General features: G+C 38.1%; 1 protein-coding gene across 6 annotated transcripts in view; it reads right to left on the bottom strand.

Annotated features, from left to right (window-relative positions):
• Positions 1 to 6,495: 6,495 nt before the first annotated feature.
• The window catches only part of PREX2 (phosphatidylinositol-3,4,5-trisphosphate dependent Rac exchange factor 2), a 285,788-nt gene continuing 267,664 nt past the window's right edge, over positions 6,496 to 24,619 (bottom strand). For all 6 annotated transcript variants that reach the window (XM_035011286.1, XM_035011287.1, XM_035011290.1 and 3 more), the window contains 3 exons: positions 19,945 to 20,047; positions 13,154 to 13,221; positions 6,496 to 7,647 (listed from right to left, as the gene is read on the bottom strand). In XM_035011286.1, the coding sequence (XP_034867177.1) occupies positions 7,602 to 7,647; positions 13,154 to 13,221; positions 19,945 to 20,047 (217 nt within the window). In that variant the 3' untranslated portion in view covers positions 6,496 to 7,601. The remainder of the gene's footprint in view (positions 7,648 to 13,153; positions 13,222 to 19,944; positions 20,048 to 24,619) is intronic.

The raw sequence follows: 24,619 nt of genomic DNA, 5'->3' as shown, positions 1-24,619 counted from the left end.
GAACTCTAGGGCTTGCTAGATTCTAGACAGTCTGATGCAGAAACTTCCTCCTATGTATCCTCTTTAATTAATAGTGAAGGGGCCCACACTTACATCTGGAAAATTCCTGATCCCAAGGAATCTCGGAGATGACGTGGACGTTCATATCACCACGCCCTACCTTCAAACAATCAGTGAGATATTTGTATTAATGCATTCAGATCATGTTCAAATGACCAATCAATGTCAGTCTGGGAAACCCTGAACTTAGCATATTTTAAAATACTTTCTGTGAAGAGAAAATTCATCTTTTACTTTCAAGTCATCTAATTCAAGACACCCTGGACATAGTCATTGGAAATTTACAAATTTATTTCAGAAAACATGGCAAACTGGAGCCAAGGATTGACATAATAAAGTGTCTTCTACTCCAACATCTGATCATATTACAGGGCTGAAATGGTTAGAAAGGAGAGGAGACATCTGCATTTCTGAATGAATATAAGCTCTTCTTTGCCTCCTGATATCCTGAACATAGATGAATGGTGAGAGAATAAAACATCACAACCTGCTTTTAATCCCAATCCACTGTTACTATTTATTTATGTCAATATTTGCCATTTCTTCCTTTAAGCCTTGGTAGTACTCCCATCAGGTAAAGGTTGTATTATCTCCTATTAATGTATTGACCTTTTCTCCCCTTTCATATTATCATGAAACTTCTAGAATAGTTTTCCTATATTGTGCTTTGCTGAATATTTGTATCCCAAGGAAATACTAACAAATCTTTTTAAAAAAGATTTTATTTATGGGGTGGAGGGAGAGGAAGCATGGTGGGGGGGGGGGAGGGACAAGCAGACCCCACGCTGAGCCGAGTCAATCCCACGACCCTGAGATCATGACCTAAGCCAAATAAAGTCAGAATCTCAACCGACTGAGCCACCCAGGTGCCACAAGTCTTTTATATAATATGTCTTACCCTCTAGTAAGTTTGGAAAACATAGCATAACACCCCTCTCCACCAAAGCCATGATTTTCATAAGTGTATTAAAAGGTGAGAGAAATCCTGTGATAAAAACACCTGTTTAATTCCATTTTCTTAAGCGTATTTTGACCACAAAATACTTTGTGTATGTCTCAATAGCATCTCTAGAATACCAGTGTCTGGAATGCTGTCCTAAAACAAATTGCCTGTGCTTGCTGATTCCATTTTCTTCTTATTATCGTATTAAGTTCTGCAATCTCAGGGAATACCAGCAATCTCCAAAAAGTTAAATCTAGTTATTGATTTTTGTTTCCTTCAATGATTATTTCTTTTGACTTTTCTGAGGTCACCTCCACAATCAAGAGCATACACACTTTTCAAACTCCTCACTGGGATTTCATAATTTTTTTTTTTTTTTAAGTAGGTTCTACCCCCAACGTGGGGCCCTAACTGCTCTGACTCACAATCCTGAGATCAGTGATTGCATGCTCCACTGACTGAGCCAGCCAAGTGCCCTATAATGCTCTATCATTGTTATCAAATAGGTATACCAAGTTCTTTAACTTAAGAGTTTGGGAATTATGTGCATTTATAACACCCTCAGCAACTAGGACTTGGGCTTATACATAATATGTACTGCATAAATCTTGGAAGATTGGCTGGTTAATTCTAGAAACAGCCCAAGTCTTGTATCTCCCATGAAGCTTTCCTATGCTGTGGCCCATATTAAACTTCTTTTCCTGTCCCCTTCCTAGCACTTACTGTCTCTATAACTTACCTTGGTTCATGTTTGTAGATTTGTTTCCTATGTGTATGAAGTTTCTCCTATCGAGGCTTGTGAGTGCTTAAAGGGGGAAAATCTGTGTTTCATGGATTTTTGTCTCCCAGATGGGTGAGAACATAATAGAAATTGGTTAAATAAATTTAAATGGAAAGTAGCTGGAATGGTCTTACTACACTTTGCTTTATTATTATTGACATTAATGATACAATGCTACTATTCTAGTCTTTTATGCAGACAAAATTAAATGATATAAAATACATAATACACTTTGATCATTTTAACCATTCACAAAATACTGAATGATTGAAACTATGTTACATGTGTCTTTTACAAAGGAAAAACTGACTCCTATAATAACACACTCAGGTGAAATTTATCATTACATTTTGGGTGTTATACAATGTTAAATATGAATATATTCAGAAGAATTACTATTTATAGAACAAAATTGATATTTTACTATTAAAATAGTAAAATGATAGTAAAATACTATTTAAAATAATGAAATGTAAATTATATTCCAATACATAAAGGAACTAACTCTCAACTGAATACTTATAAAAATATTTTTTAAGCAAAAGCTATGATCTACTCATTTACTTGGCAGTTACAAAAATATATATTCACCTGAAACGCTAATAAATTTGCTTGAGGCATTAGATACTCAAATTTAAATGTGTTTTCTAAAGCATTTTACCAACTTAGTATTCTTGATTTCATACAGTATATATACCTACAAGGTATTAGAATAGGTTTGCATTACACATCGTGTCATTTCAAGTAAAAGACACAAGTGACCATTAACACAAAAGAGACACTGTGAAGGCTTTCGAACCAAACACACCCAACACATCAATGAGGCCCACTGGCTCTGCCTTGTACAAAGTAAAGTCTCAAACATATTTGTGGAGTGAATACATGAATGGATGACATTGCTTCTGTTATTTGCACACAAAATTATCCAAAGCTTTCTATTTCTAGTAGAGATATCATTTGAAAATTCAGTAACTATTCTTCAACAGCTACTTCTTCTGGATGGCCAAGGTAGCTAAACTGACTCCAGCCTAAGTAGGACATTACTGTCAGTGATCAGAAGAAGGCCTACCAGGTATGCCTTACCGTGTACAAATCTGATGTCTGTAGAACGAACATTCCATATATTGAACAACCCATATTTCATCTCTTCATCTAAAACATGAGAATCTAAGTAATTTCAATAATGTATTATCACAGAAACAAAAAGTAGCAAATATATGTATACAGAAACATATATAGAGATATAGGTATCTCTACCTCTATCTATCTTAGTAGACTTCAGATGTCTCTTCTCAGTGAGAAAAGCAAGCTATACTGAGTGAAGAAGGCCATATGTCTACGGAACAACAGCTAGAGAATGCATAGGCCATACTTTTACAATCTTCCATGCGTGCAAAACGTGGCGATATGAATGCTGAGATCACTGTTAAAAGCAAAAGGCTTGAAGTAGTAAAAAAAATTTTTTAAACCAAAGACTAACTGTGCTAACAATTACAGAATTACAGCACCTAGGAAGACTGCGACCACTATATGTAAAAGGAATTACCCTGAGCCCATTCTTGGCCCAGACTCCGCTCATAACTTCCCCCCACCTCTTCTGCCTCATGTAGGGTGAAACTTTTCTGAGGCTTATCACTAAAACTTCAAAAATCTGATAGCGTACAGAATATTTTTCTTAATCAAACTTCAGATCATTCTAAACCATTTCAAAAGCTTTTGCCTTTATTCTGAAGTAGAACAACTGACAATTCATTCAGCAAATTGGTATGCATGTTTATTTATGTGTGTGTGTGTGTGTGTGTGTAGGTATATATTCAAAAGAATTGTTTGGGTATATGCACACACACACACACACACGTTAATGAAATAACTACCACTGGCTTCAGGAAAGTAATTAAACTATAATTTAGTATGTTAATTTACTTAAAAAGGAGTCTTTAAGAATTAAACATAGTTTCTAAAAATTCAGAAGCAATTTAATCACATACAAAATATTAGTTTCCATATTAGTAAATACCACTAGTGAAGAAAATCTAAAAATAACCTTAAAAGTAAAATGTAAAGTAAAATGACTTAAAGTAGGGTTATTTATTTTAAACTTCAATATTATGTTTTTTTTTTTAAATACAAGTGAATAAAAATATGCCCTTGTAACCTGCCCTAATTCATAGGAAAAGATCTATATGAACTAATCAAGGAATACTTTAGTACTTTAAATACAAATACATTATTTTCAAATACATAGAGTACCTAACTCTCAACTAAATGCTTCCACGTCCATAAATATTATTTTTTTCCTAAAAATTGTATGTGCACAGAGGGCTGAAAATAGTTTTTCTTTCTTTTTTTAAAGATTTTATTTTTAAAGTAATCTCTACACCTAACGTGGGGTTTGAACTCACAATCCCGAGGTCAAGAGTCACATACTTTACCAACTGAGCCAGCCAGGTGCCCCCAAAATAGTTTATTTTCTTAAATTAGTTAATATGCCCCTTAGGATTTTTTTTTTTTTACCTATTCATTATCTTGGCTTTAATAGTTAGTACCAAGGATAATTTCATTTCATACTGAACTTAGGTTAACTATCACAAAATTTAAATCAATAGAGTCAGAACCAGTATCATTACAATATCTATCATATGAAATTAGCCCGTTTTTAAATCAAACATTGTTGCTGCAAGAAGAGTGACCACTGAATGCATAGGGAATCTAAGCCACTGAAAGAATGTGATTTAAAGAGACAGGAAATAGTGTGAGACTTCTAAGATTAGGATATTGGTTCATAAAATAAAGCCTACCTTCTAAAGTCAACTTTATATAACCAATATAAGTAAAACTCGTACAGAAATTCTTTGTTTCTTTCTTTCTTGTTAAACAGTAACGGAAATAGATATAAAATTCTAGTCTCTTCAAATTGCTCATTCTGTTAATGCTATATTAAGTTTTGTAATATTTAATATTAGATAACTTTATAAGATATGATGGAATACTTAAGATGTATTGACAATGGATTACTGGTTAGCAATTATTTTTGGGTTAGATCCCATGTTAAGAACCAAACTTTCTACTCATGACCTTCCCTTTTAGGGGAAGAGAGGCAAATGTCCAAACGCGGAACTCGGAAGAACTGCTGGTAGGCTTTAGCAATGTTTAAAGGAGTTATACAGGAGCACGTGAGCAGTTAGGTAGAGGAGTATGTGAACATTTAGGTAAACCCATTCTAAAAACTCAAGGCCGGTTAAATGTCTTGTCTTTATTCATTCATTCATCGGACATTTTTTATCGTTGCCACTGTTTTGGAATCACAGTCAAATTTTATAGGATATACTTTTTCAGAATTTCAAAACATATCTGAAACTGTTTATCTGCAATGATGAGGAATCTATTTTTTGAGATTGCAGTAGTGTTGCATTGCCTCGAAACTGTGCATCCAGAATGGTAAAATGTCTAAGAAATCCTAGGATTTTCACATATTAAAGACACTTTACATGTTTCCATTCATTTTTTCCCTCAATATAAAGTGCGTAATTTAATGGCAACGAGTGTCACATAACTCCAGCTTTATTAACAGCTAACTGGTAATAATATTACAACAGTTCTTCTATTAATAAGGAGAAGCAGCGTAATGTATGAAGAAGAAGTCACAATGTATGTGACTAACTTGGGAGAATCACTGGGCTCTTCTTTGCTTTAGTTCCTCAACTGTGAAATGGGGGTGATGAAGAGAGTACCATCTCAAATCGCTGTGAGGATTTGTAGAGCAATAACAACAAAACAGGGGTAAAGCCCTTGGAGGTATTGCTTGGCACACAGTAATTACTTAAATGTTAGCTACAATTTTTATTTTAAGAAAAAAATGACAGTGACTGATGCTAATATAAATCATTACTAACTTTTGAGCATTTAATAAGTGCCAAGCACTCTGATAGATGGTACACTTACACTACATTTAACCCTTAAAATATTAACCACATCCTATTATATAGAGATTAGATCCTTAAAGATATGCTATAATTTATACATACCATAATAGCAGATAATTTCCCCCATGAAACATAGCAAAGTATGACTGAAGCGTTTAAGTGACCACTTCATCCTTCTAATGAGAAATAAGGCTTCCAGAATGGTGATTAGAAAATAGTAATGACATTATGAAAAATCCTTGCTAGTTGATCAGTTCTGCTCCCTCATTAGCCTGCATTGAACGTCATCAATTTTTCAGTATGGGAAATTCACAAAATACTAATGTCATGGACCTTCAGGGTCAGCTGTTAATAATATCAAGAATGTTAAATCCCTACACGTCAATATAGGTATTTGTGTTAAGGTCCTATCTTCACTAAATTTGAAGTGTTCACCTTTTTCTTTGAAAACTTTGGAGTTTGTTTCTTTATGTCTCATTATGTATATGGACTTAATGCAAAAATCTTAAGTGTTTCTGTGCCAAAGAACAGTTTTTATCAGCTTGACCAGTATATGAATACCTCACACATATGTAACACAGGTTTTTTGTTTTTCAGTACACAACTGTTAGTGATGAAGGTTTTTAATAATCATTTGAAAAGCATTATCAAATTTCATAAATTAAAATTTAATAATGGTCTGTATACTTCAGTTATAAAAAGCATTTCACATACTAAATTAGCCTAAATCCATATAATTATCACAATCACAGTAAGGGCATTTTAATTGCTTTGAAAATTAAAGACCCAAAAATCAGTATGACCATATTCATTATGCTAACAAACAAAGTTCTTTTATCAACATAGAGATGGTAAGCATTACACATACTTTAGAATGAAAACAGAATTCACCTTGTGCTTCCATATGTTATCAAAGTCTTTAATAGTCCTTGTAAAGTTCAACAAATAAAGCTTTATTTCATATGTTATACACAAACCTTGATAGAGAAATACTCAGCACGGTATATTCTATTACAAGTCTCAGTTCTCATATGAAAGCCTTCATAAAAGTAAGAATTTTAGGTATCTTTCTAAGTCAGAGGTTAAATTTTTAAATGGGCTTACGTTTCCTCCTTTACCCTTCTCTCCCCTCCTGTACCTCTCTGATCTCCACCGCTGCCCACCCCTGGCCACCTGCGGCCCAGCCCCAGTGCACACGGCCCAAGGGAAGCCAGTGACAGCACCTGGCTGCTGGAACTGTCCACAAGCACAAAGGATACCTAGAAGGGGATGGAAGAAAGTCTTGGTAGAAGCCTCCATCAGCTCTCTTCTCTTCTACAGAGAAATAAACCCTCAGGAGAAAAAGTAGAGCATGCTCTTCACCTTTCACACATGAGCTACCTTCTCTGATAGAGGTGAGGGACTGAATCCCTATGACAGCACCCAGCCTCTACTGTCTGTAACATTTCTGTGGGAGGATTTGGAAAGTGTGTCCAGGTGTCCTCAGTGAAAGGCTTCTTCAAGTGGAAACAGCCATGATTACATGATCCCATTTAGAGAAGATGAAAACAAACACAACAAAATAATTTGAATAAATGGGAGAGGGGGCACAATGGTTCATTTTTTTATCTCTGATTTTTTTTCATAAATTCCAGGGATGAATTTTACCCTAAGAATGAACAGTGAGTGTCACTACATACAGAGATGAGTTGGTGAAGCTTCGAATTGTCCGAATGACCTCCGATCCGTGGCCACCACAAATATCCAAATACAGGTTGAACACTGGTTAGTTACTCCATGGTGAAGGATTTAGAGAAAAAAAAAAATTGATTTCTTGAATGGAGAATGTGTAGCCAGCATGTCCTCTGTGTGGTGAGCAGAAGCTTCTGCTTGCCTGGTTCCTTGGGGAGTCTCTTCATTCTTCTCCCGCGGGGGGAGGCGGCTCACACAGCTTGTAGAGCCTAGAAAAGGCACGGAAGAGTGGGACACGGGCCTGGCACATTGCCATCACCTGAGATGTTGTTACCGGTAGGAAAAGGATATTGACAGTGATTTCCTGGCTCAGGAGTCATGATCATATTGCCTATTTTACTAAACATCACATATGAATTAGCAAACTCCAAAACCTCGGCCCTATTATTCAGAAAACACCAATGTCTCTTTGCTGCTCTAGAGGACTAGTGATGCCTTTTCCACACCAGCTGCTTCTGCTCTGGGCTGCCAACCCCGACTGCTCACCTTGCTGGCAGCAAAATCGATTCTCTGAATTCTAGGAGATGATATTATTATGCTAATTACCATCTTATCTATCACGATGAATTTGTAGCAAAACAGCACCTGCTCAGAGGGGTCTGCTGGCTTTCTGACCTGTTTTCGAAAGTTGCTTCACTTTGTACCATCTCTTCAGTGCAGTCAGTTACAAATAGGGCTGATGTGGCAGAGTCCTGAGGCCTGACTCCCAGGCACAATTATCTGGTATTTCCTGAGGAATACCTGCCCAGCTCTGCTCATCTTTCCTCTCACCTGTCAGCAGAATCAGGTGGAGATTCAAGTGGGTCAAGGCATCTACTTGAGCTGGTGGAGATGCCTGGAAGTGCTCCCTCTTGGCATCCCAGATCTAGATGTTTGAGGTCATTTAGCATTAAGGCAAGGAGTGGGGGACTGAAGGAGGATTGTAGAAGCTCCAGGGCTCCACATTCTCCTGAATGGTTATATCCTAGCTCCAGAATGAAATGAAGGAGAACATAACAGCTGCAAGACAGCCAGTGACCAGACAGGGCAAACCTATATGGAAGGTATAGGCTGAGTGAAGATCAGCTGACTAAGCTGACCAGGTGTCAGACTACAGACATTCCCAGTCCTATAGTTCCATGGCCATGCTGACCCTACTTCAGAGCTTCGTCTGTGATCTAAACATCTTACGGACAGGTGTCAACTTTGCTCCTTTTAAAAAGTACTCCAAACTCAGGGGTAGCTGTGGTGATTCACTTCTTTTATAGATGAAATCGGACAAAGTTTACATGAGTTGTTGACAAACTCAGCAAATTATGTTTCCTCTTCCTTCCACATTTAATCCCATGCTAATTCTAAATCAAATGGGGGAAAAGACTGAAAAAGGGTGAATATTGAGTTAGAAACCTAGTTAAGAAAATAAACTCTCCTAGTCTGGAAACACACAGAAAAAGTTACTGCCCTTTGGAGATTTGCAAAATGTATTTCAAGTCTGAAAGGTGCTTAATGCTCTACATGTCATCTCCATGGAAGAAAATGAATACTGAAATAAGGACATCTCACATCAGAAGAGTTTATTTCACCCTTCCCGGAGAAAAGGATACATTAAATTGAGCTGAAATAGTTGAAAGCTGCCTTTGCAGTTGAAAAATATGGTATTGCTTCAAAATGCATTCCCAGTGCCAGAATAATAGAATGATCGAAAAGTTCTTTTCCTCTTTAATTTCTATCCTTTCATTTCCCTGATAGCGCTGCCTAATGGGTGGAAAGACAGTGGCCTTACTCAGGTAGAACAGAAACAGTAAGCTGAGTGGCGACTGTCCTACCCCGTGAGATCTGGGCTGCGCCATGACAGTCCATTACCTTGCACTGTACGTTTCCACATAATGGAGCTAATGCCACTGGGTAGACGAGTCTTTGAAATGTCTGCCTTGCAAATTGGCAAAAAGGCTACTCCCTGTGATCACGTAATGAAATAATAGCTGTGGGTACTGCAGAGCTGGGCAGATTCAGCTTCTGTGAGGCTTCTTGGAAGTGACTCAGGGTTATTTCAGTTCAGACACATTTATAATGGAGATTGTGGGGCTTGGGGAATTTAGAACAGGCAGACGAAGTTGGGAAGCAAAATGTAACAGTTAAGAGTTGGACTTTTACCCTGCACTGAGGCATTTGTTTCTCTGGCAGCTAAACTGTTAGGTAATGGGAGGCCTGGTTTTGCCCAACATTTTAGGACCCTTGTCTTCTCATTCCACTCAGGCACACCCATGCCCCTGTATGAAAAGGTTTGTTCCTGGCTCCATTTTCTTCTTTGCCTGTTTGGGCTCTGGCAGCCATCTTTGAGCTGGTATTTCCAGCCCAATCCCCATCTGCTGGAAGTAGAACTTTCAAACTTCAATCTATAGATCATGCCCTTCATCTTTCTACATGGCATAAATAAAAGCTGTGTTGAGGGAGACCACAAAGCAAATGCCTCTTTTGAAGGCTAGAGCGTCAATAATCATCTGTCCCAAGGCAATTCTCCCTATCTTACAGATGAGAAAATGGTCTCAGAGAAAATAAATAACCTGGCTAAATAAGGCCACAAGCAGGAGCTGGGACTCAAAACCGTGTTTTTCACTTGTAACCACCACCGTATGCTGCGTCACAATTAAGCAAATAAAGAAAATCAAGCTTTCCTAGCACAGTGGTTTCCAGGTTTTGTGACACAATAGAAAATAAGACCAGTGTGTCATTACATCTAAAATGTAATATTTGGTTCTTGATGAAGATTAAGTTTATTCCTCTGAAGACGCAGCCCATGAAGGTGAGGGGAAGACCATGGTTTGTTACTGCTCACAAACGCATCTCCACGTAGGTGTCCCATTGATCCTCAGTCCCAATATTACTGAGATGAGCTCATCCTCTTTTCCCTACACATGCTTATTTTTCTCAGTGACTAGAACCATTTGCCCCTTGTCATCCAAACCAAAGATTTGGTGGTCCTTCTAGAATCTTCCTTTTCCCTAACCTCCTTCATCCAATTAGTGTCCAAAGACTATTAATTCTGTCTCCTAAATATCTCTTGAACCATCTCTCCTTTTCTTCCTCAATACCATGACAATCTCCTCTCAGGCTCCTGCCTTCAGTCTTTGCTGTCCTCAAACGGATCTTCTTAATGATGCCAGAGATAAATTTGAAATTTTAAATCTTCCAGACAGGAAGACTGCATTTTAATACCTCCCTAGTGTCTTCAAATGAAATCAGAGCTCTTCAGTAACCCATACACATCTCTTCCTGATCCAGCCTCTGCCTATGCCTCCAGCCTCACCTTTTATCATTCTTAAATCACATTCAACCACCAGTCATAGAGACCTGGTGTAGTTTCGGGAGTGAGATGTGCTCTCCAGGCATGGGTGTGATTGCATCAGCTGTGGAGGACATCTATTCCATGCCGATTGGGAGGAACGATTGGGCCCGGAACACTCTGCAGCCTCCCCTCTCTGTCCTTAGGCTGACTTTTGCGCCCCTTCTCTCTGTTCTCATGGCAATCTGTGCCTATGTCTGACACAGTACTTACATTTTGGATACTGTTCTCATTTTATTCCATTGTCTCTCTACTGCACCCCATTGACTAGTGGAAGGGACCAAGTCTTTATTTCTAGCTTTTAACAGTGTCTGACATCTACAAACATATGGCAGAAATTCAACATACTGTCTGCTGAGGTGAATTTTAAGTAGTGAAAGACAGTGAATGGGGAAAGGAAAACTATGGGAGAGATTGGTAAGGGATTTTAACCAAATATTATCTCAGGCAGAGATAGCAAACTCTATCTCCTCCATAAAGATATTTCCAGAAACATTACCCCAGACTTGTCTATGGGTGGCCTGTTCTTGAGAGCCAAATTTGTTCTTCAATTTGCTGTCTTTGGGCAGGAATCCTGGTTCTCAGCTATCTCTGGCCCTCTGGGCCCTCGGCACTGTCTCTACACCACCTCATAGAGTGCTTCTCACATTCTGCCTTTTCTTCCAGTTATGTTTTGTCATCTCATTTCTTTGCCTGAAAGGTCCTTAAGGGCTGGAATTGTTTCTATCTCGTGTTTATGTTCTCCATGGGGCATAGCAGGGTGCTGTGCATTTCTTAAGTCCTCAATAAATATTTGTAGAACGAGTGAAAGAATACATAAAACTAAATTTAAAAATTACTCTCAATTTCTCCCTTGGGATTGTTACTCTCTCGTAAAAAATGTCAACTCTACAGCTGGCACATTTTATTATGTCTCAGTTCAAGTGTTTTAAAACACAACCCAATAAAGAAAAAAGTGAGTTCATCGGGTTCTTTTCTTGTATTCAGCTTGCGTACTGGTTTATTGATCAGGACGCTGAAGTCTTATCTTAACCTCACTGTTTATTAGTGTTTATAAGCTCTAGCTAAGAAGACCTTGCTAAGCCATTATCTTGTTTTCTTATTGGGATTTTAACACTTCACTGGGTCTGTTATCCAAATATACCATGTCTGCTCAAGGTGTTAGAGAGAGAATGCCTATGTGAAATGATTCTTTAGCAACAGAAGGTCTTTCTAGCCTAATCAACTATGAAAGATAACATTAATAAGACTTGAAGATTAAATAGAGTCAGAAGTCAGAACTAAAAATAAACACACTTAGAACACGAGGGCTCCATCCATTATCAGGGGGAAAATGTGTTTTCCCTTTGGAAAGTACTTCCATTACCCACATACTTTTTTTAGAATGAAATATAACTTCATAAATGCTGCAGTCATCATTCTCACTCTGGTAACTGCTTTGTAAACAGAAACAAAGAGTGTCTTGTCTGTGATGGTGCTTGGAGGAGGATACTTTTTGTTAAATGCCAACTGTATAAAAACAATCAAATGTAAAAGAAATCATTTAATATTGCCCCACTTCAAGAGAGACGGCTGCCTACCCTAATGCCACCGGAGAAATGAAATGAACATTTCTTTGATGGCTGTTCCCATGTTCATTTATTCCAAAGGTGGATTAGAGTCCCTTCTTTTGATGATATGTGAACTGGGAATATCTGGCATGATCACAAAGAAAAAGCTCATTCATTCATTTATTTATTCATACATTCTTGAAAGCCAATATTCAATGTCTACTATATAGCACTATGATGAGCAAGGAATAAAATTAAAAAAAAAAAACATATTCGCTGCCTCCAAAGAATTCATATTCAGGTTGGGCAAGGAGTCATGGAATAATATTTTGTAACACAATATGATAAGGGCTATAACAGACCAATACAAGATGATAAGGGAGCGCAAAGAAGAAGAAAATTCAGCCAAGACGTTGAAGAGAAAAGGACATCTAAGTTGGGTTTTGTGGTTAAGTAGGAGTTTTTCATACAGACACAGATGGGAAAAGCAATCATGCCCAAGGTAACGGCATGCGCAGGCATAGAAATAGAAATGAAAATGGCATTGTGTTGGTTCAGTACAGTTGGAATACAAATTTCAGTAGCACCTATGTAGACTGCAAAACAGAATAATGTCAAGACTTCTATTACCTCTCAGTTTGCTTCCCCTAAAATTCCGTTGAATTCAGAGACCATTTATGCCTAGTCACATTTAGCTACAGAGTGTTTACGAGGCCAATTTGCATGCTTACAATCAGTACTGCACTAGGCATGTGCTGGGGCAGGTGCGTAAGCTGTGAGTGACCCTGCCTGAGAAATGGTGGCCAGTTCTTTGCAAAAGAGCAGACCTGGGGAGTCACTTACCTTGGAGCAGACTGTGGGGTTCGGTCTCTGATTCCCAAATTCTTTGCTGTGTTCTGAACTCTTGCTCCCTGAAAGAATAAGGAAGATCATTTTTTAGCTTTACATTGTATTAGCAATTATTTAACATACCATTAACATTTGAGAGTAGAGTATTTATTCCCACAATGTATTTAATGTCAAGAGAGACTAGATGAAGCAGAAGAGAGAAATCATCTGAGCATTTTTATAACTAATGCTTTTAAGAATCAAAATATGCTGATATATCGTTCCAAAGGATTGATATTTATTTCAGTAGCCATCCGAATCATTCAGAATAAATTTAAATCACAGCTTCTTGTTCACTATCTCAGCTACGTCTTTATTCCTAGAAGCAAGCAATACTTTAGATGTTGAAAATAAGAAATAAGCAGGCTACAAATACCTGCTGTGTCCCCACTTTTGGGGAACAGAAATCACAGTTCTATCGCACTCATGCACCTGTTTTGTCCTTAGCTGAATAATTAGCTATTTTAAACTTCATAGTATTTATCAAGAAAATATTTTCTTAAATAGTTCTAAAGCAATTTCTGGACAAGGCATGGACATGTGGCTCTCTGAAATGTAAGAATTCTGTTTCGAAGTTTAGAGTCCAAAGACAATGTACTTTAGCCATGAAAAAGTCTTCACAACCTGCCAAGTTCATGAATGATGCTATAATCATTGCTCAGTTCCTAATGGGAATTAGTTACTACATAGAACCAAACACCAGGGTTTGGGGCTGAGAATAGATGAAGGAGAGTGGTTTAAAAAAAACCTCTGAAACTCTCTCTCCTGCTACCAAATTTCTGAGCTGTGGGAAGGGGAGAAAGAAAAGGAGAAAAGGAAGAAAGGAAAACAAAACCTATTTTCTCAAGTTAGACCAAATAAAGGAAAGCAAATAGGGAAAAGGGGTGGGGGTGGCAGAAAGACAGACGGGAAGGAATTTAGGAATCACAATTAAACAATAACTCTTTATTTTGTAGTACTTTTCGACTTAGAGAAAAGTTATAAAAGCAGAACAGAGAGTTCACATACCCAGCTATGTAATCTCCCTCTAACACTTACCCTACAGTATGATGACCAAAACCAGGGAAACAACCTTAGTACGATGCTGCAAGTCTTATTCAAATTTCACCATTTCCCACACTTGTGTCCCCTTTCTATTCCAGGATCCAATCCAGGATCCCCTACTGCATTTCGTTTTCTTGTCTCCTTGGTCCTCTGATCCATAGCACTTCCTCAGTTTCTCTTTGTCTTTCATGACCTTAATATTTTTGAAGAGTACTGGTCATTATTTTGCAAAATGTTTCTCAATTTGGGTTTGTCAGATCTTCCCTCATGATTAGATAGAGGACATGCATTTTGTGCTTTCTCGGTGCATGAGATCACTGACATTGACCGTTACATGATGTCTCTACGTCTTATCATTGGTGCCATTAACTTTCATCACTTGGTTCAAGTGGTGTCTGCCAGATTTTTCCACTGTAAATTTTCTACTTTTCTTTTTGTAGTTAATAATTATGTTGGGGAAGATACTATGAGACTATGCACATACATTGTTTCTCTTCAAACTTTTGCTCACTGATTTTAGCCTCCATTGGTGTATCTTGTCTGCAAAAATGATACTGTAGCATTTAGGAAGGAATGCTTCTATAAATAAGAGTTATCCCTTCTCCCCAAATCCATTATCTATTTATTCAAGCATTTATTTAAATCAGTATGTATTTATGCATATTTATTTTATTCTGAGTTATTATCCAATATTTCTATTATTAATAATTTGTTGTTGTTGTTAAAATTGTTCCAGATTGGCTGCTAGGAACACCTTCAGGTGGCTTCTCATGTCCTCCTGAAAGAATCACAATCATTTTTGAATACTTGTTTATTTTTTGGTACCTCAAGATGTTCTAGGCTCATCTTCTCCATCTCAACTGGAAATTAACCACCTCTCCAAGGACCCTTGGTTCTTTTTAATGGAGAATTATTATTTAGAACCCAAGATCTGGATACTGGGTACACTCATTGCTACTACGGGCATGTAACTGCTTCTAGGTCTTCTCAGGAGACAGGCTAGTTGACTAATGCCAACATACTCAAACATCTATAGTTATTTCTACGTCTATGTATATCTCTGTGTGTGTCCATCAGTTCAAACTGCTACCTCTGATTCAATCCCAGGCCATAGGGTTCATTCTGGATTACAGCCTTCTCCATTTCCCTATTTTCAACTTCTTTTTCTGACAGAAAGAAACTTTATTCTCATTATTTACAATATATTTACTTATCTATTCAAGTCTAGTATACACATAAGCTAGTTTTATAATTTCTGAATCATATCCCTGTGAGAAACAGATTTACTATAGTATTTATGTATAATTCTTTTTGTCTTTAGTCTCGTAATATTCCATTAAATAATCTAATGAAAGACTTTTGCTTTCTTAAAAGGTTGCAAATAAAACTGATGCTTATCATGCTGACCACAACTATTGGCATATTCCACAGTGAATTCAACTAATGCCAGGTACTTGCACTTTTTTAAAAAAGATTTCTTTATTTGAGAGAAAAAGAGAGAGAGAGGGAGAGAGAGTGCACATGCATGGAGGGACAGAGGGAGATGGAGAGAGAAACTGAAGCAGACACCACGCTGAGCGCAGAGCCTGATGCAGGGCATGATCTCATGATCCTGAGATCATGACCTGAGCTGAAACCAAGAGTCAGATGCCTAACTGACTACACCACCCAGGTGCCCCGATACTTGCACTTTTATACCCTTGCTCATGTTGTTCCCTCTACCTAAATACCCTCTCTCTCATCTTTCCTACTGTCCACATCCCATTTATCCCCCCAGGCTCAAAGCAAATACCATCTTGGGCAATAATTAATTGGTCCTTCACTGTATCAGGTACTGTTTTAAGTACATTGAGTATATTGCTTCCTTTAATCCTCACACCACTATGGGGCAAATGCTATTATTATCTTTGTTGTCATAATGAGGAAACTAAGTAACAGAGAGACTTATAATCTTGTCCCAAATGATACAGACGGTTAACACTGGCCTGGGATTCAAACTGAGGTTGTTTGGCTCAAGAATCTATGCTATTAAGCTACTATCATATTACCGCTTGCGGCATGAAGCCTTTTCCTGGTTATCCTAGTTAGAACTAATTCATTGCCCTCACGTCATTCAGCATCTACTCTCTGCCTGTGCCACCAAAACAAAATATACTCAGTGTCCCAGCCATTGAGGGGCTCACTGTCTAATCACTCATTTATTCCCTGTCTTCTGTCCTAAAACACTGAGGTTGTATATCACTCGTCTGTTGGTGCCTGTATCACCATGATTTGCCCCCACGTGGCCATCATGAGATGGCACAAGAACCACATCTTCCTTAGTCTTTGATATTGGTGCCCAGTGTAATGCCCTGAGATTGGAGGTGAGGAGACAGAATTCTTTGAGATTCCAGTTTTATTAAAAAGGTCAAAACATTTTTGAGATCAGCTTCAACCAAATAATACTTGGAATGATTAATCTGCAGGACAGAAAACTTTGTTTCTAATATCAATGAGAGCTTCTCCCTCAAGCCTTTTATTAATGAGATCCATTGGTTATGTCAAAGTGCTGCCTAGGATTATGATGATCGTTATCAAAAAATTAGAAGGAGCGGGCGCCTGGGTGGCTCAGTTGGTTAAGCAACTGCCTTTGGCTCAGGTCATGATCCTGGAGTCCCTGGATCGAGTCCCGCATCGGGCTCCCTGCTCGGCAGGGAGTCTGCTTCTCCCTCTGACCCTCCCCCCTCTGACCCTCCCCCCTCTCATGTGCTCTCTCTCATTCTCTCTCTCTCTCAAATAAATAAATAAAATCTTTAAAAAAAAAATTAGAAGGAGCATGGGACCCTTCCTCCTATCCTTCAGCTTTCCTTCCAACAACTCAACCAGGGCATTCGAAAAGTCTATGAAAAGTACGTATACAAAATCTGTACATGAAAACAATAGTGCAGCTAGAAGAATAAATCATGCTGAAGAGCTTCTTCTTCCTAAAAAGGAAACTAAAGATCTTAGAGAATCTTATTTATTAACTTGGCAAATATCCCAACCATTCAGTCTCTGGAGGGTTTTATCTAAATGGCTGAAAGGCAAAAGGAACAGAAGAGTTAGATCTTTGATTCCCACCTGTGTTCTAACTACTCAGATCACAGGCAGGGGAGAGTTGGCTTGTAGAGTGGATCCCAGTCACTAATCCCACCACCTGTACCAGCTGAACCCTGGAGAGAGGATGAGCAACAGAAGGAGTACTGCAAAAATCTCTCTGTGCATCAGTTTAGCCCAGTTTCTCCAAAGACAGGGGCCCCAGGCTCTCTGACCGACCTTTCATGAAGAAGTCAGAAACCAGCTCTTTGTCTCCAAGCCACTTGGAGCAGAGAAACAAGTAACAAAGGAGGGAAGCTACCTATTCTAAATGTATTTATTTTAAAAATATGGAAGGGAGAAGTGATAACGAAAAACAGCGCAGTTTAGAAATCAACCATGATTTGATAAGAAACTTCGTAACTTTTCAGTTGACTTAAGTTATATTTTGTAAATATAGAATAATATATATTAATAATATATGTAAATATCATTATGTACATTGTATCTCAGAAAGGTTTGCACTGCTTAAACAAGTCATTAAGGCTTACATAATATGATTTTTACTTCCCATCTCTATTTTATCGATCTCTTTTTTCAGTTGTGAGAACTTAAAGGTTTTGATTATTGAAGTCCATATAATATGACTGTATATCTAGCCAATCCATCATTATTCCTGTACTAGAGTATTCTAAAACAGACTAATAACAGTCTCTTAGTCTCGCCATAAACTATAATTTTGAGATGGCTCCCTCAAGTCTTATTGCAAACTTACTCTAACAGCAACAGAGTGAAACAGAATGTTTAGTCTCTTTCTGTATTTTTGGCATACCAAACCCAACCCTGATATGGATAATCACAAGTTTACCTTGATCTATTTTTTAAAACCAAATTTGTATATCCAGCCAAAAAATCCTTCCAAAATCTGCTGGCATTTGCATCTGTATTTGCCCTTTTCCAGCTGACCCATAGTATGGCCTGTGCTTCTTGTGGATCTAACCTTTACTTAGCAAATCCCTCCTGGACCTTGTGAGATCTTGGTTTTTAGTCTCCAGCCCCAAGGTTCCCAGCCTGAAGCTCCAATGTAGCTCTACTTGTTGCACCTTATTTCTGAATTGCAGACCCCAAACTGGTGCCAGCCTCATGACTGCTTCCATGGATTTTTTTTTTTTTTTTGACATTCTGTAGTATCATCTTGGGAGCAAACCCACAGGGATTTGTATGTTTGTGTAAGAGTTATACGCTAACTCTTGAGTAAATAAAGCAGTTTTAACTACCAAAGCATATCTTGAAAACTAAGTCACTTGGGGTGCCTAGGTGGCACAGCTGGTTAAGCATCTCTTGGTTTCAGCTCAGATCCTGATCTCAGGGTTGTGGGATGGGCCCCAAGTTGAACTGAATCGGGCTTGAGCTCAGCGGGGTGTCTGCCTGAGACTCTCTCTCCTTCCCCCTTGGCCCCTCCCTCCGTGTGCTCTCCTTCTCTTTCTCTAAAATAAATAAATAAATCTTAAAAAAACAAAAACAAAACCAAACTAAGTCACTCACTAACACTGGGCAATTCAAACCAAGTGAGCATGTAGAGAGACTTGTTAAATCAATTTTCTGTGGTAACCCTGAGAAAATGTGGCAGAAGAAAATATAAAATTGATCTTTTCCAACTTATTTTGTGTTTCTACTAAGTTGTGTCTTTTCTATTAGATTAAGTACATTTTCCGAATAATCAACAAATTAGAGGTTAGTGCATTTTTCTTATCTTTTAAAAGAATTTTAAGAGTTAAAAACCAAACTGTGACATTTAAAATACCATTGGGTATTATATCCAAAAGTTCCTTCTCTTGATAAGAAAGTATATTCCCGGGTGCCTGGGTGGCTCAGATGATTAAGCGTCTGCCTTCGGCTCAGGTCATGATCCCAGGGTCCTGGATCGAGTCCCACATCGGGCTCCCTGCTAGGTGGGGAGCCTGCTTCTCCCTCTGCCTCTGCCTCTCTCTCTCTCTCTCTCTGACTCTCATGAATAAATAAATAAAACATTAAAAAAAAAAAAGGAAAAGTATATTCCCACTTAAAAATACTTCAGTGACCTAAAGATCCTAAGATTGCTATTCATCCTCTGAAGGAAAATCTGAGGTATGTGCTTTATCTTCAGAATAATGCACAAGTTTCTTAGCATGGCTTGGCATTCCCTTTGGGAGCTCCAGGAGCAAGCAGGGCCCTCAATTCTTCCCTCTTCCTTGTCTCCAACCCCTTCCTCAATGTATTCCCAGAGCCTTAGTAAATCACCTGCAATGCCCCCAAAATGCCATGCATCCCTTGACCTCGTCCTTTACGTAAGCCCCAAATCCACTCCTGCCCGATATGCCTGTCCAACCTCTTTCCTCCTTCAGGTTATCCCTTTAGACATCTCTTTTTGTAGCTTGGCTCAATTTCTCAGAGAGCCCTCATATAGATGCCTGTAGTGCCTTCATCCCTGGGAGTGTTTCCTGTCCACGCTTACCCTCTGAGCCCGGAAAAGTGTCCCTCACATCCAGGCACCCGTGAGACACCTGATGAATGCTCATTACTCCAATTAAACCTGATATATCCTGATTAAAAGGAAGCTTCAAATCCAGGCCCTGTGAAACAGTCCATACACGGTGCGTGAGACTTACCTGCTTCCGCATCACATCTGTGGCCTGCATGATGTAGCGAGGAGGCAGCCCGTGGCTTCGGGCCAGGATGATGGCCTGCTCCAGCGTCACGCTCAGGGTGCACCTGTGTGCAAAAGCAAAAGCAAGTCAAATGCCATGGGCTCCCATTAAGCACTTCAAAACAGTTTGGGTTACTAATGAAGAGGAGCAGAATATATTACCCCTAATCTCCCTCCTCAGAGAGTTACTCATTTTTCTTTGGATATCCCCCATGTATTCAAGAGGTATACATGTTAATAAACTTGTTTGTTTTTCTCTTGTTAATCTGTCTTTTACTATAGGGGTCTCAGCTAAGAACTCAGAAGGATAGAGGGAAAATTATTTTTCCTCCCCCACACTAATTTCAAAATCAAAAAACGTTAGCCAAAATGGAAGCAGCCAGACAATGAACCATTGATTTTTCTACATAGAACACCTGTTTTTTGTTTTGTTTGTTTTTAGTAGGCTCCACACCCAGCACGGAGCCCAGTGTGGGGCTTGAACTCATGATCCTGCGATCAAGACCTGAGCTGAGATTAAGAGTCAGATGCTCAACCAACTGAGCCACCCAGGCGTCCCTAGAACATCTGTTTAAAAATAGTTTATAGAACTACATGAGTGGGGTCCTAAAACTCATAATGAACTATGTTTATATACATACAATTAAATAAACAGAATTATAATAAAATCTATTATCAGATATTATTCTTTACTGGTATTTCATGTAATTTAAAAGAAAAGACTTCCTAATATTTTTCATACATGTCTACATGATAGTTAATAGATTTATACTAATTTATGCCCAATAGCTTAGAAAAATAAATAGTGAAATTAATATTCACTATGATCAGAACGGATATTTTAAAAAGTATGTTTCTTGGACCCAATCTAAAAGACTGTAAAAATTTCAAAAGGAGCTTTTAATTAGTTATACAGGAAAGTGATGCCCAGAGCAACCCTGAAAAAATTCAGAATTCAGCCCCTGAATTCAGTGATTGGTGTGCCTTTATCCTTTGCCTTCCCTTTTAAGGCATTTCTTTTACGTCCTTCAACATTTTTCTCTTTGGCAGCTCTTAGAGCCTACTTATTTGTTAACATTTTCAGGTGCTGGTCTCTGAATTGCTTTTTAGGGGTACCTTTTGCAAACATTTCACTAAAATGTTCATTACTTTTAGATGTTTTGTGTAAAATTTGTATGAGCAGACTTTGTTTTACTTTGCTTTTCAATTTATGGGTATTTATTCTGAAAAATTTTTTTTCTATTTTTGCATTTACCTCCCTGTAGTTTGGTAGTTTTTTACACACGTATGTATCTAGGTCTGTTCAGTTTTTCCTTGCAAATGAAAGGTCTACAAGGCAATTGCTTCTATGTGAGGAATATCTAACTCACTTATCCCTGGTTGGGAGGCAGTACTACAGAAGTCCAACATGTCTGCTAGATTTTGATACTGATGAATTAAGAAAAAGAGGAGTAAGGGGCTTTAAACGTTACGGCTGAAATTTTAGAAAGAACCTGACGTGTAATTGTATTATTATGCATCATCGGATTCTAAGGAGAAACCTGTTAAGTTTCATTGGCTGTTCAATGACCTGACAAGCATTAACATGACACAGAACTCTTTACAAAGCATTAGTAATACATAGTCTGATGGGCTGAAGTGTTACAGTTAGCTTTTGGTAGTATGTGATATTTACAAATATTTAGTGTAGGAGTCTGATAACAACAGATACTTGTCGTTTTACATGCTCCTGCATGCCCTAGAAAGCCAAGGAGTACAGTTGACAGTTCACGCTTAAAAAATCAATTTTTCACAAAGCATTTAATTGTCAGCTTCCTTGACAGATCATAACCTTTTTTTCCTCCTTACGGCCTCTACTCCAATTTTAGGTCCTTATTGATTCTAACACTTTAATCAATAACACTCATTACACTAGCTGAATGACACTCAGAAAAAAAATCTTTTTTTCTAATCAAACTGAAATATGTCTGTTCTTCTAGATAAAACATGACTTGCCCTCCTTTGCTTATAACACTTACTTGTTGTGAAGAATTTTTAACAAGCAGCCTATAATTTTTATCCATTTTTAAAATCTTTTTAAATGGATTTATTTCTCCCTACTTTGAGCTGTAATAAACAACAGTACAGTAGCAAATTATCTGCCAGAGACTTTAAAAGATTTTACTGTAATCTCCCGATCAATCAGCCTGGCCAGTACCATGCTCTCTGAGAATGTACCTCAAAGTGTAATTTTTTAAACCAATCACACATGCATCACCTAACAGAAAAATCTACCTTAAAATGGATGTATATGCTTTCTTTCACTACTATTTCCAAAACAGATGGCTTTGTCTACCTATATCTGCCTGACCATACTAACCACTGTGTATGTTCCAATTAGGTCCCAAGATTAATTTGAAATTTTTAAAAAGTGAAACATTTAGGGGTGCCTGGGTGGCTCAGTCAGTTGGGCATCTGCCTTCGGCTCAGGTCATGATCCCAGGACCCTGGCAGGGAGCCTGCTTCTCCCTCTTCCTCTGCCTGACCCTCCACCTCGTTTGTGCTTGCTCTCTCTCACTCCACTTTCTCTCTCTCAAATAAATAAATAAAATCTTAAAAAAAAAAGTGTATTTAAAAAGATATAACAAGGTCAATGTGGGAAATAACTGCCTGTGTTTGATTCATAGTTTACTTGTCCAACAGAGGCCTACCTTTTCCCTCACAGCATCACAGGATCCCATCCTCATGAATTAAGCATGTGGAAGAAAGCTCAGCACTAATACAAAACTTTGCTGTTAATATATCACTATTTGCTTCCTAGCTTCTTCTCTTCTCTCAGCTTATATTAATCAGAATGTCAAGTGGAAATATTTAGCGTTTGCAAGAAGCATTCTGATCCTAGCATTCTCTGAAAGATTCCAGATCCAGAGAGTGGCACATGGTTTTTCAATAGTGCATAAATGGATACTCAGAATCAGGTTTTACAAGAGATCATTTGGTTTTATAGGTACTTTAGTGATTACCAGTGAGACAGCTCTGCTAACTCTGGACAAAAGAATGAAGGAGTATTAGGAAGGCTGGGAATCCTAGGCAAATCTATTCAGTACAAGAGTTCTTATCTGACCCACCAATTTCCTTGTTAGCACTATCTCTGTTTTCGTATTAGACAGTTAAATTAAAATTTAAAGAAATCTATATTTTGCCCCATCCTGGAAAATATGGGCCTTGGTTTTTAGCTCCTTCTAGCTGCAGTGTCATTTTTAAAATTTAGACAACTCTTCCCCTGGGAGTCACAAATAAAAAAATAAAGGTCACAGGGTAGACTTTGTCCTTCATAAAAAGGCATAACCGTGTATATAACATATACACTGAAGAAAGTTTTTCCATAATTCGAGTAGTAAGACATTCCAAGTAATAGCTCTGCTTAGGGCATACTCCTGAGAAAATGTACTTGACAGGGCTATAAAATTATGCAGAAATTGTGAATTTACCCACAGAAAGAAAAAGGAAAGGGCCAATATATCTGTGCTTATGATGAATAAATCTTCTTGACATATTTTGTATTAAGAATAGATCCCATATCACATCAGAGATTTAGCAGTTTTAATATGATAAATGTAACCTGTGGTTAATGGGTCCAATTTAATTTGAAAGGCACTTTGATTTAACATTGCTATGGAAGAGTCACAAAGAAGTAACTTTTATTCATTCATTCACTCACTCAACAAATATTTTTTGAGTGTCTACTTTGTACCTACAAGTCCCATTAGATGCTGTAAGAAGTGGATTTGCTATCAAGCTAGAAAAGGTTGATAGCCAGCGTCCCTCACTTGTATGGATCCCTAGCAAATTGTTCACATAGCCACATGCTTTTATAAATTTGCGAAAGCAAAATGTTTTAACTGCAAATAATTATGACTGCTGTCTTGACCATGTCTATCCCAACTTCCCTCTGTCGTGTTCTGGAGTGCTCAAATGGCCATGATTATTTCTGAAACTGAGCTAAAGGATGTAGAATTATGGTGCACTTAGGCTAGGTTGACTGGAACCTATGTATATGATTTACAGTCACTTCCATTTATAGTTAGGTTATTTTTATGATCTTTTTTTTTTTTAAGATTTTATTTATTTGAGAGAGAGAGAGAATGAGAGAGAGCACATGAGAGGGAAGAGGGTCAGAGGGAGAAGCAGACCCCCCGCTGAGCAGGGAGCCCGATGTGGGACTCGATCCCGGGACTACAGGATCATGACCTGAGCCGAAGGCAGTTGCTTAACCAACCGAGCCACCCAGGCACCCTATAGTTAGGTTATTTTTAATGTCTCCCGGTGTAGAAATGGACTCCAGAGTATTTGTACTGCCCACTGTGCAAACTCACTCACCTAATATTGAAAAGGAGGGGTGCAGGGCCCAAGGTTGTAATGCAGTGTTCATATCCTGAGGCACCCAGGACTGTATGTGGTGGAGGAAAAACCAGCCTAGAAATGTATAGCACCAGAAGCTAGTCTGTGCGATATTCTTTCAAACATTATGGTTCATATGCTACAGAATCTTATAGGGGTTCTCATATTTGACAACAATTTAAAAATTTATAAGAGATTTAGCAATAATGTTGAAATTAAAAGGCTTTTCTAATCAATAATTTTTCTTTAAAAATTTG

This window comes from Mirounga leonina, unplaced genomic scaffold (genome assembly GCF_011800145.1).
Source record: "Mirounga leonina isolate KUSES-001 unplaced genomic scaffold, KU_Mleo_1.0 Mir_165, whole genome shotgun sequence".
NCBI classification, from domain to species: Eukaryota; Metazoa; Chordata; class Mammalia; order Carnivora; family Phocidae; genus Mirounga; species Mirounga leonina.
The sequence above is the reverse complement of the archived record's forward strand: the minus strand, read 5'-3'. Positions and strand labels throughout refer to the sequence as shown.